This window comes from Cupressus sempervirens, chromosome 11 (assembly GCF_028749045.1).
Source record: "Cupressus sempervirens isolate cs-2001-9-10 chromosome 11, ASM2874904v1, whole genome shotgun sequence".
In the NCBI taxonomy this organism is placed as follows: Eukaryota; Viridiplantae; Streptophyta; class Pinopsida; order Cupressales; family Cupressaceae; genus Cupressus; species Cupressus sempervirens.
The window spans coordinates 547,345,602-547,363,859 of NC_143128.1; the positions used below are offsets into that span (position 1 = coordinate 547,345,602).

Sequence of the window (18,258 nt, forward strand, 5' to 3'; positions counted from 1 at the left end):
CTACATAGCTTCTTGTCTCTCATGAGTGCACTTTCTGTGGCCTTGCGATTTGATGAAAAGTGAAGTATCTTTTAGTTTTTACAAAGTTTCTATCAACAATTGCATCAGTGGATTTGAGGAAGCATTGCTCCTATCTTCATTGGTTTCCTACCCAATCTTTTTAATGATTTAACTTGTAGACGTGTTGTTACCATGGTTTATGTTCATTAGGAATTTCCCTTTCATGTTTTTTCTTCAATCTCTCGTTATCTTATCTTTTTTATTTGCTATGCTAACCCTTGGTTAAATTAGGAATTCATATAGTTGCATGGTTAGATTGCATTCATTTAAAAATAGAAAATACCAAAAAAACATATCTCTTTTGTGGTCAATTTTGAAACAACAAGCAGATTGGTCATCTTATCCAAAATTGGTTTGAACCAACAAAGGCCTCTTTTTGAACAAACACATCTATCTTCAACTAACTGGATTCCAGTAGGTCGCAAGATTGCTCGGAACCTTGGAGTTGATCCCAGATTAGCTTTTTAGGGTAGGAGTTTGAAAGGATTCCTACCATTAAGCATCGTGCAAAATGATAAATCAATTGTTCTATTGAGCTGTCATTTTGCATGATGCTTAATGACGGTAATATTTTCAAACTCCTCCCCTAAAAAGTTAATCTAGGATCAACTCCAAGGTTCTTGGTGATCTTGCAACCTACAAGAATCCACTCCGTAGAAGATAATGTGTGTTCACAAGGAGGCTTTTGCTAGTTTTGACCAATTTTAGATAAGATGTTGAATATGCTTACTATCTCAAAACAAGTAACCACACAAAAAGTAATATATTTTTTTGGTATTTTTCTGTTTATAATGAATGCAATTTTAACTAGGCAACTATATGAATTCCTAACATACATAAGCTACAAAAACAACATGTCTATGAGTTAAGCCTTTGAAAAGATCGGTAGGCAACTAATGAAAATAGGAGTAGTGCTTCCTCAATTACATTGATGCAATCATCAATGGGAATTTTGTAATCATAAGATGTTTCACTTTTCATCAGATCACAAGGCCACGAAAAGTGCACTCATGCAAGACAAAAATCTATGCAAGAACAATAGGGTGATCTCTTCTCCAACTAAGTACATTATTGGAATTCATAAACACATGGCAAAAACCAGAATTAAAAGATCACTCAAATCAAAATAACACAATAAAACTATTGGCTCCATTACACTCCATGAACATACATTCACAAAATATAACACACTCAGGCAAGAATAACTACACTTCAAATGAGAGCACTAAGAACATATATTATTGCATCAAAATAGCGGCCTGGAATACATATTTAATTCCTCAATTTGTGTTGAAAGTGAGAGATTCCTTCATGCAAATTTATGCTTAAAAGCTAATATAACAAATCTAAATATATACAAATGTACTCTCTAAGAGGTGCTAAGTAAGAATCCACTCTTGTTTATACCATTTAATGGGTGCATGAGACTTTACATGTCTTAAAAATAATGAAAGAAGATGTAGATAAGAAGAAGGAACTTGTAAGAGGATCTAAGAGTCACTGGAAACTCTAAAATAGAAGCTCAACCTTCTCTGGATGTTTGTAGGAGTTAAATTATTGTCAAAATGCATTTTTGGTAGATGAAAAGCTCTAAATTTGGAACTAGTAGTTAATTGTTGGTGCACCTCTAACTTCTTCAAAAACTTCAAGTGCACCTTAGTGAAATTTGTGCAAGGTGCTCAATTTGCCAAAAAAATCAAAGTTCTTAGTTTTGAAAATGGTTTATGGGTTTTTCTTAGATGAGGTCTTGGAACACTCTAGTGTACTTATTTTGACATTTTTTGATGATTTATACCCTTTTTATAGCCAAACTTTTTCATAGGTTTGAACTCTTGCTTCTTCTATCTAAAATTCCAAGGTGCTCATGTTGAATCTTGTCATTAATAGTTGCATAAGATGAGGAACCTATTCTAGTTCATGTGTCTAACCTCTGTATCTTTGATCATTTTTTCTCTCCAACTACCCAATCCTTTCAAGTCAGAGACTAGGTGATCTAGATTATCCAGAACGATCAAATGTTTGAAACTTTTCCATATCTTTTTAACAAGATTTTATAGGTCTTTTTAATTGGCTTTTTTAGAGGTCTTTTGCTCAAAATTTCAAGTTGAAACTTTCATCGATCCCTAAAACTAAGTAGCCAAAGGTTCATTGTTTTAGGGACTTAAATTAGATTTTTAGTTCTTCTTTCCAATGGTGTAAACAGTTTTGAATTCTGAGTTCTAGATCGAAAGTTATGACTCTGACAAGTTAAGGATGCCTTTTCATCTACACAAAGAAGAAAACATTAGTTATCTTGTGTTGAAAAACCCAAAATAAACCCAAACTAACAAAAAAAAACCTAACCCAAAATACCAAAATAGTGAAAAACAACTTAAATCACCCCTAATAGCCCAGGAATGCAAATTAACACACCTCGGGCACCTTGATAGGTGTGCTTAATGCCCCTTAATTGGCCATATTACACACAGTTGCACATCTACGCATGTGTGCACCTTGGTGAGGTGAGCACATGCACATGTGCACAATTGCACACATATGCTTAGTGTGAGGGGGGGGGGACTCAAGATTTTTCGTTGCTTTGTCAAGCATTAAGGGTGTACACATGCACACCTTGATGGTGTGCGCATGTGTGCACCCTTATATGTTCCTTAGGGTCTTTGAAAGGTGTGCATTTGTACACTTTAAGGAGGTGCGCACATGTGCACCTTTCCTTTAGGCTTAGTTGTTTCAAGCCTTAGGTTGCAAGAATGAAAAAGGTGCCCACATGCGCACTTTGGATAGGTTCACACATGCACACCTTTCACTTAGGTTTTTTTTATAGCTTTTTTAAGATTTTAGCTTTTTAGGTAAGTGTACACCTATGCATGTGCGCAGGTGTGCATCTCCAAAGGGAGATAAGGGTGCACATAAATATTTAGCACACTTGCACACCATAGATAGGTGTACATGTGCATTAAGTGTACATGTGCACTCCTAAGCACAAAAACACTCTCTTTTCCCAAACTTTCCCAATTCTAACAACTAGATTTTCTTGGTTAGAGAACCAAGGCAAGACCCAGAGTCCAGGTGGAGCTCCAAAATGATCTAGGCCCCAGACTAGGGTCCTAGGAGAGAAAAAAAAATTACTAGGGGGTCCTCATTTCTAGGAGAAACGGGGTGTGTGTTGTGAAACCACAATAGTAAGTAGACTAGCTTCCCAAAATAAACATCATAAAGTGTTGGATAAGAAAGTTCAAAGCTTCTTTTGAGTTTCAAATTTTACTTATGGAACTCAATCAATCATGTTAGTAACTAGACTGGTTTCCTAAACTAAACATTGGACCCAACCTGTTGGATAAGAAGGTTCAAAGCTTCTTTTGATGTTCGGACATAGTTTTGGAACTCAATCAATTTTATTTTTAACTTTAAAGCTTCATCTTCACCATAATGAGCAACATTCATATTTTCAAGGATAGACAAAGAAAAGGGAGAAAAACTTATACTAATAGCCCCTGACCACACAATAAACCAATGCTTAGATTATTCTAAATGAGGTGTCAAGGTCCAAGTGACACTTTTAACTTGAACTTAGAAACTTAACAAAAGACTTACATAAAAATATCTTTAATAATTTATGTGTCAAATATGATGTTGGGAACCGATAACGGAAATGGAACAAGATAGGGACAATGAAATCAAAGGCTTGGTAGAGATGAGACTTAATCTTGTTCTAAAATGATTGTCAAATTCCAAAGTGACCATCAAGTTCCAAAACGACTTCCTAAATAGAATGTAAATGTCAAAAACTTCCAAAAAGAGTTAAAAGACTCAAAAAATAACCCAACATCATAAGTTTCCAAGTAGGGAACTTAAACTTAGGCAACAAGACAATGATTTTGAGGGTGACAAAGAAAGTGAGGATTTCTAGCATGTGGGAAAGGACAAGGATGAACTACTTTTGGGCATCATCTTGGAAGCTTGGTTGCATGATCCATCTTCTTGTTCCCCATCCACTTTTCAAAGTTATACTTAGAAGGGGCCCTCAATGCTTGGCCTATGAAAGAGTTTCATCTATAAGGCTTATAATCCTCCAATTAAGATTGCAAGCAAGTTGCATTTTGAAGGGGTTCTATTTCTAATTTATTGATTTTTAAGGAAGCAACTCTCTCAAAGCTAGTGTGAGTTTTGCCTCTACAAGGGATCATTTGCATCCTCTAGCTCTCCTCCCGTCTTGACATTGTTGTTTTATAATAAGTGTAGTCATTCAAGGGTCTATTTGTTTATCCTAGGATGGATTTCTATCTATGAAGTCTATGATTGGTAGATGCCCTTGTTACTTCTTTCCTTTCAGTTCAAATTCCAATGCCTTGGTGAACATAATTTTTGCTTCTATGGAGAATGCTCTTATTGTGAGATTCTCAAGCTCATATATGAATATAAATTTTGTTTGGAGATAGACTTCAAAGCCGTGGAATGTCATTGGTCAACCATACGTAGTCTTTTGTGCCTGATGGGTTGTTCTTTCTCATTCAAAATCCTATAGGAGAGCAAGGGTGTTATATTTGGTGGGTGTTTATTCTTTGACAAAGTTGTCACCTCTCTATGGAGATAGACTAAGACTAGTACTTTGATGCACCCAAAGAAATTCAATTAGGACCCTGCTTAGGTAAAGTTCCCAACGATTCTTCAAGATTAGGGGTATGAAAGGATATATAAAAGTAGTGCAATGCCCTTATTCTTATTCAACAATAGATAAGGTCATAGAAGACATGAAATGGTTGGTGTTTTGGCGAACTTCATGTTTTTAAAAAAGTTTGGTAAGCCTCTAAACACAATTAATTCATATTCCAGGTAAGTGTTTGTGTAATATCCCCTCCAATAATGGAATGGCTAATTGAATATTAAATAATCAATAATAATAAATATAGAAATATATGTATATCATAATTAGGTCTTATGTTTATCAATATTAAATATTAAATATTAAATAACATTATTTCATTAGTAATAAGTATATAAACAATCACACTTAGATAAACTAGCAAAGAAAACAAGTATAACTTAAGTTATTTAAACCTTTATCATGAAAGGGCACCTCGTTCCAAGAGTCATGGCCTTTTGGTTGTATTATTATATAAAGTATAGCTGATTATTGGATAGAATGTACATGAAAAAACAATATAAAACTAGCAGTTGCATGCTTTTGTGCATGCAACAACGCACCAATAGAAAATATAAAATATCCATTAATAATGCAAAAAAGGAAATATGAAATTATAGATGATTATGTGATAACTGGTAATCTGCATAATGCTAAAAATAAATGTTAATAATTGATAGTAAAATAATTGTAATAACATAACAGAACACTTTAAAATAATGTATGGTATATTTTTAAAAATATGCAAAAAAAATTGCATGTTATTTTGAGAAAAAATATTTTTAATGAAAAAAAGTGTTTATCCATAAAAGAAATTTTTTATAATCCCGCACTTCTATGTTTATCAATAGGAAATTATTAAAAAGTTTGATTATTATTAATTTATTTTTTATTTAATTTTATTTAATTTTAAATTAAAATAAAATAATGTTCTAAATTTCTTTTAAATAGAATAAGAAATAGTATTTATTTTATATTTATCTGATTACCATCTCAAAAAACTAAGCAGGAAAAAAATCTGTTTTCAAAAATTTCAAAAATAATAAAACCAATTAATTTAGAAATTTATGATTCATACTCTTGTTTCTAAAAAAATTTATCAATTTTAAAGATATTATTTTAGTCTTTTGATCAAAGATTGACATTTAAAAGATTTGAATAGAAAACTATCATCTTACTATTGTTTCTAAAAATCTATCATTTTTTAAGATAGTATTATAGTTTTTGTTTAAAGATTACTATTTAAAAGATTTGCATGGAAAACCATGATTTGTACCCTTGTTTTTTTTTTAAATTAGTCTTTAAAGATTATTTTAGCATTTTCTTTATTTTAGTATTTTCTTTAAAGAATGATATTTAATAGACTTGCATAATGAAATATCTATTTCTCTCTTCGCATATTCTTTGGTTTATTTGGAAAAGTAGAAATGAGGACAAATTCCAAGATGTTGGTAGATCCCTTACTTTGTTTCAATTGAAACTCATACGCTTTAAGATTATCTCGTAGGTGTGTTGCATTATGAAACTTGAGAAGGACAAGCTAAAAAGATTTCACCGTGATGGGCACGCTACTATGTTCATCTACGAAATGAAACATGGGCTGGAACGAGCTAGCATTATTGATGACCGGGCTGCTTTTGAAGAAGCCCTTAAGCGGTTGATTAAGGAGATGCGGGATACTAGAGGCCCTTTTTCTGATAGACTGGAGTTCTTTGCTCATATTCTTGAGTGGAAGAAAGTTGTTTGGATGGAAGGAGAGCTGGGATGGACTGCGTGGATTGATGATCGTGATGATATTCTAGATTACCTTATCTAATTTCTCTTTTTGTAATCTCGCTAAAACTATTACATATTGTGCTAGTTGACTGATCATGGATTACCTGTTAAACTAGGAGGTTGAGGTTCACCTCCCCTCTTTTGATATTGTACATTTCTTTTTGATCTACTAATTATTTTATTTTTATTTTTATTTAAAAATAAATAAATAAAATCTATTTGACAATTTATTAATTTATTTAACTGATTTTTTTGTATATATTATTTATAATTAGTTGCATGTATAATGGTTTTAAATATGTATTTGTAAAAAAATTAGCATATCATTTGTTTCAAATATTTATTTAACATTAAAGCTACTTTATTATTTGGATATTTCTCATAATAATAATATGATATCAATATTAGTAAAAGAACAATAATGTTGACATATAGAGTCTACCAACCATGAAAGCCATCAATTTAGTATCAGTATACTTCTATTACAAAATCTAATAAAATACACTATCGCATTCTTGAATTAAAATTTTGCATCTCTTTTATACATGCTTATTAAAAAGACAACAATAAGCTTATTGATATTGTCAAAATATTATTATCACACAAAATGATTTTAATGAAAAAAAAATAAGCATATTGATATATGCTTTCATTCGAGGTATAACAGAATACATCACATTGACATCACATCTAAATCATGCAATAAGGCACACAGGCTAGATTCTAGATTCATCTCCTTCTAGGACTACCAAAAAAAATATTAAAATGTTTTAAGTAGGATATCCAAATCCATAAAAAAAACATAAATCACAATCAGTGAACCAAGAATAACTAGTTCTAAAAAATATGAACTATAAAAATGTATAAGCAATATGTGAGTAACTAAACAAAAATTAAATTACAATATGATGATCCAAGAAAATCAAAATGCATTCAATATAATGAATGAGTATATTTTTTGAAATCATCTAAGAACAATCTTAAAATAAGAGCTTTCTATTCTAGATTGAATGAAAAAGTTTGTTTCTATAAACAAAGACAAGAAAAATCCATAAGCTTAGGAGCTAAAAAATAGAGAAGAGAGTAAAAAATAGAAGCTCTTGGATAATTTCTATAATTAAAAAATTAAATATGAGCAATTGATTCATATCGGAAAAATTTAAAAAGGAAAAAAAGGAAAAAAAAGGGGAAAGTGCTGACAATTTTTTGGCAAAAATTTATAAAAACTTGGAGCAAAGCTCCCACATATAAGCTTATCGGCTTAAAAATACAACTCAATACCAAATGGAAAAGGAAAAAAATAGTTGCTGAATAAAAAAACAAGGACACAAATATTTAACAAGTCAAAGGAATGAACTATATAAATGATATTGGCTAGGATATATGATCGAGACATTAGAGGAGGAATAAATAATGCATGTACTTACTCATTTAGAATTGGTCATTTCAACACTAAAATTGTCTTGGACATCATTCAACATAACCACCAATAATATTTTCAAACAAAAATCTTAAAGGCACATAAGTAAGGGTAAGGTGGACATGTTAATATAATATAAATATGATATTGGGGCATCTAAATTAATGGAGAATATATATATATATATAACAGTCGTCGAATGAAAAGATAGGAGGAATGTAGGGCAGAAAAATATATATATTTCACATATCATAGACCAACCAAAAGTCAAAGTCAAAAACTATATACCACTTAAAAAATAAGGATAAAGGTATACACTGTAACAACTGGTTTTCTTCTAACTAACATCAACATTAAACTAACTTAAATGTAATCCAAATTCTCATGTCATAGGATTCAATAATGGTTTTAAAACTGAATGTTGCCTTTCTAATCTGTCAAGTTTATCATTAACTAATCATTTATATAATTAGTTGAAAATAAACCTGGAACTATTACAGTTTTTCAAAAAGAAAATGCAAATTTAAATACTCATGATCATCTAACTATTTTAAAAGTAAATATATAACTTTACAATAAATGATTTCTTATAAACTTGAAAGGAAAATATTAAACTCACGGGTTAAATAGAACATACAGTTTTTAGTTGACGAACATTTTAAATTGGTTGTCCAAGCTCTAGCTTTGGTGAGAGGAGAAGCATTATCATAGGCTTAATCTTCTAACCACAGACCATTTTACTTATCCCCACAGGTTTTAAATTAATAAAACGGCCCTCCCTACCCCGAGGTCGGGCTTGGGACGTTCATTGATCCAACCATCAGAGTAATCCGGTGGGTTAAGATCCCAACAACTATTCAAAAGAATAACTGAAGTGTCTGAACAATAACACGATCAATTTGTTGTAGCATGTCTACCTCTTACCACCCTGGCCAAGGATTTTGAAATGTGGGTTTATAACCCGATCTCCACCACTCAACTTGACAACTAATTTCAAAAGTGAAATTTGCATGAGCTTAACATATATTAGTTTGTTTATGATTAAGTGAATTGTTTACTAATTTCTTTCTTGTATTTTTAACAAGTTCATCTACACCTCCTCACCATAATCAGGCCATCAGGCCGATGACTCTTCGATGCCTGAACAATTTAACTATTATTAGTATATCTTGTACATGTACACAAGATTCTGGCTTTCCAACCTGCAAATTCCTTGGTGCTTAGATTCATCTCAAATTTGATCATTATTTCAAATTGTATATCATCTTATATCATGAAGTAAAAGAAAACTTTCAAGAAAGCTTGGCAGAGCAAAACATATATATATATATATATATATATATATATATATATATATATATATATATATATATATATATATATATATATATATATATATATATATATATATATATCAAGACAATCTTTATATTTGAATTTATTGTTGTGACAATCAGTTAATCCTTGAGACTTTTAAATAGCTAGATTATTAATGCAATCAACTTCATCTATGAAATATTATCATTCAAGAGCTGACTATTATATGGACATTTGACTATATTGCAATCGAGCACTCATCCTAGACAGAAATACGATAAGCTGGAAATGATTATTTGGAAAGATAACAAATTCTAAATTCGGTTTTACATCAATACGACTACCATAATAAAAGAAATTGAAGTAGGAAAGAGGAATCATAGCTTACGTGACACACTGTCACTATAACAAGGTGACTCCCTCTTTGCACAATTTATCTCCCTTCTCTGAGTTGCAACGAACTAAGGTCATTCTCATTCTTTTTGATATATATATATATGAGGAAATAAGAGGGATTTTAAGAAAGAGTTCATGTGGAAGGAAAAAGAAATTTGCAACTAAGGTCATTCTCATTCTTTTTTATGTGTGTGTGTGTGTGTGTGTGTGTGTGTGTGTGTGTGTGTGTGTGTGTGTGTGTGTGTGTGTGTGTGAATAATACGAGCATATTATATTTGTGATAATCAATATAGTTCCTTAAATGAAAAATATTGGAATTCGGATAATATTGTGGTAGTCTATAGGACTATCACAATGGAGATTAAGGGCATCCATATCATGGGGTATGAGAGGCATTAAAGTCTCCATTTGACTACCATGATTAGGATTAGTAGATAATCTACATGTGCCAAAATATTCTTATGATGTCAACATATTGATACATGATTGGTTTTGGATAGAGGATGTCTCGTCCAAGAATAATCTTAAGGGTTGCGCTTCAAGGAAGGTGATGGAATAACTAAGGGTTAGAAAACCCGATCTAGAGATACCTTTAAGGTTGGGGTTAAATTATAGGTTAGAATAGTATGATTAGATTTGTTATTATTATATTTCTATCAATTTATTTTGCCGGTATTACTTGTCCCAAAATAACCTTAATAGTGAGGACATTATAGTTTGGGAGCAAATTATTCCCTTTGAATCTTCCTCTTTGGAGTGCTCTCACTACCATGGAGTTAGATATTTCTCCAACTCATGTTAGGCTTACAAAGATTATCTTACTTCAAAAAAGACTTGTTTTAAAAAGGAATAGCTTAGGTTTCTCTTGCAAAGAATTATAATGAGTCCACCCTAGGGACAAAGCAAAATATTGTGGTTCAGGGCTCCTTGACTCATGGAGTGGGTTTGTATGTTGAGCAATTAGTTGAGGCCCTAAGTGTAGTCCCTATCAAGGACAAGAAAAATCCAAAATTAGTGGATGTGATTGACTCTTCTAATAATCTTAGAATGGCCCATTTGGGTCAAGCTTTGTTTCAAAACTTGATGGTTGATCTTATCTTCAAACTTCCTTCATTGGGGGTGTAGTTTGCTATCATTATATTATTACATACATTGGAGCCTCTATTGTCTCAAGGTCAATGCCTTTATGCTTTGTTTCCTTATTGTAGCCTTTTTGTGACTTGGCTTTTGGCTTCTATGATTATCATGTTGAACAACATTTTGTATAATATTTTGGGTGCCCTTCAAAGATTGTTTAGCCTTTTATTTGAGTTTATATTGCATTTATGCATTAAGCTTTGCACACAATAAAAGCAAACTTGAGAACAAAAAATGGCATTATAATTAGTTGTTGACCAATATATTTCAGAAGAGAGAGCATAAAGGTATATAGTTGACAATATATGCCAAGCTAAATGCCTTGAACTTTAAATTAGAAATTCCTTGCATACCATCCACCAGATCCACGCATGGCTTCTCCAAAGCAAAATCGAAAAGATTAAGCTATAAACATGTGGAGTTCCCAAACAAAAACAACAAAAAAACAGCATGATAACATTCTTTCAGGTTCATTCACAATCTATCTGGAATCGAATCAACTGTGTTCATCCTTTGAAGAGACAAATTCTTATGATTGTGCATATACTTAGATCTTCACCCTAAACAAAAATATAAGCCATATTTTCAAATCATTCAACTAAACGAAGCTAAGGAGATCCTTCGTTTCTAAATGCAAGAACATGCATAAGTTTAATTTCTGATTGAACATATTGAAATGAACTCGACAACATACAATTATTTTTTATGGACATAAAAAAGCATTAGATTAACAAATGGCTAGATTTTCTACATGACTAACAGCTTCAAAACATTTTTCAGAAATGAGAACCTATAGTTGAGCAAAATTTAGAATAATGATATTTAGGAGATGATGAAACATGATTTTTTATAATCACCATTTTACAACCAAAAATGGTTTGCTTGTCAAATATTGAACAACCAAGACAAGTTTGTAATGTATCATTTGGTGTAGGCTGTCTTTGACAATAAAATATGAACCAAGTCAATTGTTTGACTTTCAAAATTTTAACAGATCATAATGCAAGATGGACTTTGTAAAATATTATTGAGTTTGACCAAAACACCAGTTTTTACAGTAAAATTTGACATTCTAATCAAGTGGAGAAATTATTAAAGAAATGATGTTCAAACTTACAAGTGTGAGTAGATAATCATGATGGTTGAAAAGAGGCCCGAATTTATTATTTCCGTAAATCTTTCCTGACTAGAAATAAATTTCTTTGGGATGCCTTATTTCCCAAAGAAATATATGCTCTTCCATAAATAATAAAGAGCCCTCATCAAAATGACTAATCATACATCTTGATATGGAAGTTTAAAGCATGATGCTTCCTTCAATGACGAAAGTAAGAAAAAATGATTACATTTTGTTGGATTTAAATCCAATTAAAAAAAAGCTTAACTAATTTTAAAAGGAAGAGGAATACAATTGCATATGCCTACATCGCTTTGTCCTCGACCAAGCCATTCTCATCGTCAAGATCACTAAGAATTTTCTTTATCCACTTCTTCTTGTCATCCAAACCTGCTAAATGAACCATAAAGTCCCCTTTCGAATAGGTACCTACAAAACATTATTGAATTGCTTCAATTGTAGGCAAGTAGGTCAAGGAAGATATTAAAAAATAGAAAGAAAAATTTGTACACCAATCAACTAATTAGAAAATTATCTAAATTTGGTATAAACTAGCATATCTATATTTTTAAAAATCTATGCAAAATATGCCAAAAAATATCAACTTAAAAAATAATTCTTTAACTATATTAAACTTATTTATCATATACATCCAGTTATGTTTATTATACTACAAAACCAAAACTGAGATCAAGATATAAAACCGTTCATTAAACCTCATTTTCAAGGCATGAAAGAATGAGTAACAGATATATAGCACTGTGCAGCCATGTCCTTTTCTCTTTCTACTTGCATATTCTTACATTTCTCATGCCAATTATCTTTCCTCTGCACCAAATCAATTGTTTGGACATCCTGAATATATTTCCTGCAATAACCCAGTCTAAGGGCATCCTATTCTTGTAATCAAAGTGGAGACATTTGGCTGAGGAAACATATCCAAGCTATGTGGTTCAACAGATATGAGCCATTTTTACCTTGATGCTATAGCTAATATCTAACTAAATACTGTTTTCAAAATAAATGCCATGTCAGTCTTGGGAAGCTCATTTTCTGAGAAAAAATTATATATAAACAACAGAAGATAAGATTTAGTGGACAAAGAATTGTGTGAGCAGTAGCAGTCCGATTCAGGCTGAATAAGAGCAAAGTGGCTTCTGATTGGGGTCCTTCCCATACCTTCAGCGAAGGGGGCGCATGCTTCTGTATCCAGTTGCAATAATCACAGATTCAAACTCCTCTTGCCCATCTAGGAATTTGGCTCCACAGATGTGAAACTTCCTGTTGCAGACAATACTTCTAAAGTTACAGATTCATAAACTCATTGCATGCCTTTTTTACAGTTCCCTGCTTTGTATACCACAAGCACAAAAATCAGATAATCAGAGAAAGAGAGAGATGAGCATTCTGTGTATACCTTGATCTACCCTTCAATAATTTTGGTGAGAGTTCCAACAACAAGGACAGGCATTTTCCCACACTTACATAACCCATTTTGTACTTACAGAGCTGCAGATTTGCATGCCAAACATTCATCTAATATTTTATTGTTTGAATCATCATCTCTCCATAGCACTGGTAAATACAGCTTGCACTTTTAAGATACTCTTCAATCCCATCGCCTTCACTTGCATTATTAGATATAAAGCAAAAACCTGTGCAAGTGGAAGGAACAACAGCCAGCGAGGATGTCAAATTTAATGCTTCAGGTTTTATTGATGGAGATTTTTGCATCCATGTAACTGAAATAGGCCTCTTGGTGTAATAAGACAATGATGATCATAGCAAGTACAATTATAGTGTTCATAATGCTATAAAACTCAAGACTGGGATTCTAATAGTATTCTTCCATTTATTAAGTTTGATGTTTGGAATAACTATTAATTCCCATAGGTGACATGCCATTGAGTGGAAAAAAGTTGTTTAAATAAGGGCCAAGTGAGAAAGAGCTGGCTTCAAGAGACAGGTAAGAAGATGGCAAGGATGTAGAATATAGATGTTAAGAGCAAATATGACAGAACAAATGAAAAGGAAAACAAATAAGTTGAAGAGGAGAGCAAGTTTCCTCCAAATATCTAGTTAGAAGCACAACATTTGGCATGAAAGTGACAAGCTTTATTATCTACTCCTACTATTAGCTAAGGAGAGATGAGCTTCTTCCTACTCTAGCTCAAGCACAGTTCTTCCATCTCCTGGTCCTTTGTATGCAAGAGGGCATGCAACGTTGTTCTTGTGCAAGATCTGCCCCCTAAGTCATGTACTTTGGAAATTATCTAGAGCAATCAGTCTAGCAGCAAGGAGGGCAATGTTGGTGGTCCTGATACGCATTGGCCTAGTGGGTGGGGGGGATGTACAAGTCTCACTTGCAACCATAACAAGAAATTTCATGTCTAATATTAAGTGTAAAAAATCAGGTTTCTAATATAATTTGGACTTGTGACTTGGTGCCAACGGTGTTGCTAGGAATCTTGAGAGGATCCTATCAAGGGAAAGTTCTTCTCTTCCCTTGGTACTGGATTAGGTTTGTCAGCCAAATGTGATCCATATCCTTGATTATGTTGTAGCAACATCTTCATCCAAGCAAAAAAATGCCCTAAGAGCTAATATTATATAGACATATTCAAGAAACGGACTCCAACAATATGGAGGCTTACTGGACCGATTGATATCCTTAGCCATGCCCAGAAGTTTCTTGTTATCTTTTGCCAATCATGAAGATTGTTCAAACTATGATATTTAAACCATAATTGGAAAACTCGCCAAATCCAAAAACTCACCAAGGTTTGAAAAATAAATTTGGGAAAATTCGGCCAGTTTTCCAAAATAATTTAATTAGAAATTCATTTTTTTGCAAAATGCAATGAGAAGATACATCCAGTGAGTCAATAAATGAGAACACAAAACAAACAAGCTTAGTTTAGATATATTTAAACACAAAGTGGGTGCAAAATTGCATTCTCCTAAGGAAGACTCATGGATGGAAGCAAAAGAGTAAATAATTTATGTAAAACTAAAAGTAAATACATCATTCCAATCCCATCTTCCTCTTCTCAGTTCTAATAAAAACTAAGGGAGAGGTAGAACTCAAGGGTCTAATCTTAGAAGTCTGCTCTGGCCATGATTGCCTTCTTACTATTACATATCAAGGAGCCAAAAAGAGATTACAAGTCAGTTCAGAGTATCAGCGAATCACAAAATCAGCACATTGGCTGGAATGAAGAGTTTACAGCATATTACATCACTAGAAATGACACTACAGCATATATAATAGTAAACCTATATTACTCTTCCCCTTCACCACTAGACTCCGAAGTAGTGAACCTCAGAGGAGAAGGCATAAATGTCATACTCGGCCCTTCCACTTCTGATCCTCTTGCCCTCCAGTTGCCTTCCCCTCGGATTTGCTGCACCAACTGCAACCAAGGGACATTGAAGTCGTCTTCAACAGTGTTGCAATCTTTCTCCTTCATAGTAGTGAACCCATACTTCAGATCCTTCTTGGTCAATAGTCCTCCTCCTTCCTGCATAAATTTTCGGAACTGTTCCTCCTTCATTTTGAAGATGGCTGTAACTTACAGAGCAATGTCAGCCCTTATGAGTCTCCTTAGAGACTCAGTAAGAATCCTTTCTTTACACTGAAAAATGTTATTGCTCCTAACTTTCCAAAGATACCAGAGTATGAAAGAAGAAAAGATAGACTAGAACACATTAAGATACTTGCTGCCACATCATATTTTGCCAAAAAAAATGTTCTCAACATAGACATTTTCATCAAACACAAAACCAAACATATTCCAAATAGATTGAGCAAAGGGACACTAAAAGAAAACACGATCAACAGATTCAGGTTGGAAACAAATAGAACAGCAATTAGGCTCCCCCCCCTGGTTTAGTGAATGATAACCTCTGTAGCAACATTCTCCAAATAAAACAGAAAACTTTGGGTTCAATCTTTTTCCAGTCATTATGAGTAAGGGATACGTTCCAATAGGAATCAAGATGCTCAAGGATAACAGTACTGGAGGAGAGGGAGGAGTAAACATGCTTGGATTTAATCAGGTGTAAGGGAGAAGAATCAAGCCATCTCAACTGGAAAGAACATGACTCAAGAGTACAACAACTTCTTACCCCAGCAGCATCCAGGGCATTAACAATCATAGAATAGGTTTTCCTCTAAGAATCACACAAGGAAAATCTAGCCTTAACTTCAGTCCAATCAATAAGACTATCACTACTCAGGATGTCCCTAAAAGTTTTAATACCCGCTTTGGCCCACTTCTTTGCTAAACACCCCTGAACCAATGCCAGTGGCTTAGAGTTTCTCTTCAAGTTCCACCAAATAGAACAGTTTCCACACCATTTATTGCCCAACGCCAATCTTGGAATGGTCCCCAACAGAGGTCTCACTTTGCCCCAACTTTTCCAAATTTTCCTTAAAGACATTAGACCCCCCCACTGTTGTCTTACATTCAAGAACTAGAAAATCCAAAATATTTAGGTTATTCCAATGCTTGGCACCACTTGGGTGGCCTCTAGTCAAATTATGTCTAATGAGGATTTTCCAAGGTTCATCTACCTGAATAGCTTTAGCAATCCATTTGACAGCTAGAGACAAACCTTGGAGTCTTAGATCTTTTAGACCAAGTGCCCCTAGTTCCTTGCTTTGTGTACACCAATCCCATCTAACTACACGAGTCTTACCATTGCCCTTTCCATCTGAGCAAAGAAATTCCCGGATAATTTTTGCAGATAGTCAAACTGATTAACATTAAACAACTATGCTGATGAGAAATAAACTGAGTAAGATGATAGGATCTTTTGACAAACTTGCACCCTACCAGCGAAAGAAAAATAAAAGTTGTTCCATTTGTGAAGTTTGCCACTGATTTTCTCTTTGACCCAACTCCACATGTCATTGATGCTAGGATTGATGGAAAATGGAATACCAAGGTACTTGACTACCTAGTTAGGGCCTCCCCAGCTGAGAATATTTGAGGCACCATCTCGGAGGACAAGAATCCCAGCCCAAGATTATGGATTTAGCAACTGATATCTTACTACCCGAGGCAAAACAAAAAAGATCTGGTTTGGCCATCAGATGCATCATATTACCCTCCTCAAGTTGGAATAAAATTGATGTGTCGCATGCAAATTGAATATTCCAAATCTCACTACCATCTAGGAGGATGGGACCTAAAACCTTAGGAGACAATGAGACATCCCTTAACAAGTAATGCAAAGCATCTGCCACAATGACAGAGCAGGGGCAAGGGGGCATCCATGTCTAATGGATCTTGAAAAATCAAAACATTTTGCTCTCATACCATTCACTTCAAACGTCGCATTAGCATCCTTCAAAAGAATACCCACCATATTAATAAAAGTAACTAGAAACCCTAATGCTTCTAGCATCATAAAGATGAAACCCCATTCCACCTTGTTGTAGGCTTTCTCATAGTCTATCAACATCATACCAATATTCTTCCCTAAATTTTTGGCTCAATCCATAGTTTCCCAGCATGTGATGAGGTTCTCCAAAATATATTTGCCTTTGACAAACCCTGTTTGAGTTTTGCTAATAATCTTGGGCAAGATGAGGACCAACCTAGTAGCCAAAATTTTATAGGTTACATTAAGAAGAGTGATTGGTCTCCAATTTTTTATCAAAGTTTTATCCCCTCCTTTATATATAAGTTTGATGAAGCCTGAATTAATACTCAACCCCAACAATCCCTCTCTTGTCGGTAAAATCTATAGTGTAGCCGACGGGTAAAATAGTATCCGAACGGGCGTGTGACGCTTGAGTCACCCCTTTCGGAAGGTATATGTATACCGTCTGAAATGGACTTTGGATCATCATTGTAATCATTGTATTCGGATTGTAAGCATTGAGTGCATATTGCATATATGAATAAAGTATATGTTCTGTGTTGTATCGTGCTATACTACATGCATTAAGTATCCTTACCCTATACAGTAAACATTTGGCTCCATTGCTAGACAAACTTGGAATGGAGGAATGTTATGAAGATTAATGCCCAATTTGCTTAACAAGGATAGGAACAAGGTAAAGACAAGGATGAAATACGCACAGCACAAGAAGTTTTAATTTTAGCATAGCAGGCAGAGTGCAAGCAGAAGCTTCAGCAGATTGCCGACGAACACCGATGGGGTGAAGAGGCATAGACGAAGGGAGTGCACTCACCTAGTAGGCTGAGAAGTGCCAAGGAATTGTTGGAGGAGACTTGACAACAATTAAATTTGGTGGAAGAAACAAGGGAGGAGTTCCTTAACCTGTATACGCTGAGGGTAGAGTATCTGAACAGAAGGGAAGCAACTCACACAGCTCGAAGCGCTGAGGGAGCACAAGCATGGAGTGAACTCTTCATTCCCGAT

General features: G+C 33.7%; 1 protein-coding gene across 5 annotated transcripts in view; it reads right to left on the bottom strand.

The window, feature by feature from the left end:
* Positions 1–11,743: 11,743 nt before the first annotated feature.
* LOC149530789 (galactomannan galactosyltransferase 1-like) overlaps positions 11,744–18,258 on the bottom strand; it is a 219,139-nt gene continuing 212,624 nt past the window's right edge. The window contains exons 4-6 of one of the 5 annotated variants that reach the window (XR_016358563.1): positions 13,280–13,517; positions 13,042–13,143; positions 12,102–12,291 (exon numbers count right to left, since the gene is read on the bottom strand). Coding sequence is in view for 3 of the 5 variants with exons in the window: in XM_089809217.1 (XP_089665343.1) it covers positions 15,144–15,427 (284 nt within the window). In the remaining 2 variants the exon portion in view is untranslated. Of the gene's footprint in view, positions 12,292–13,041; positions 13,144–13,279; positions 13,518–14,842; positions 15,428–18,258 lie in introns of those variants that run through there. The other 4 variants (XM_089809218.1, XR_016358564.1, XM_089809219.1 and 1 more) reach the window with 4 other exon arrangements.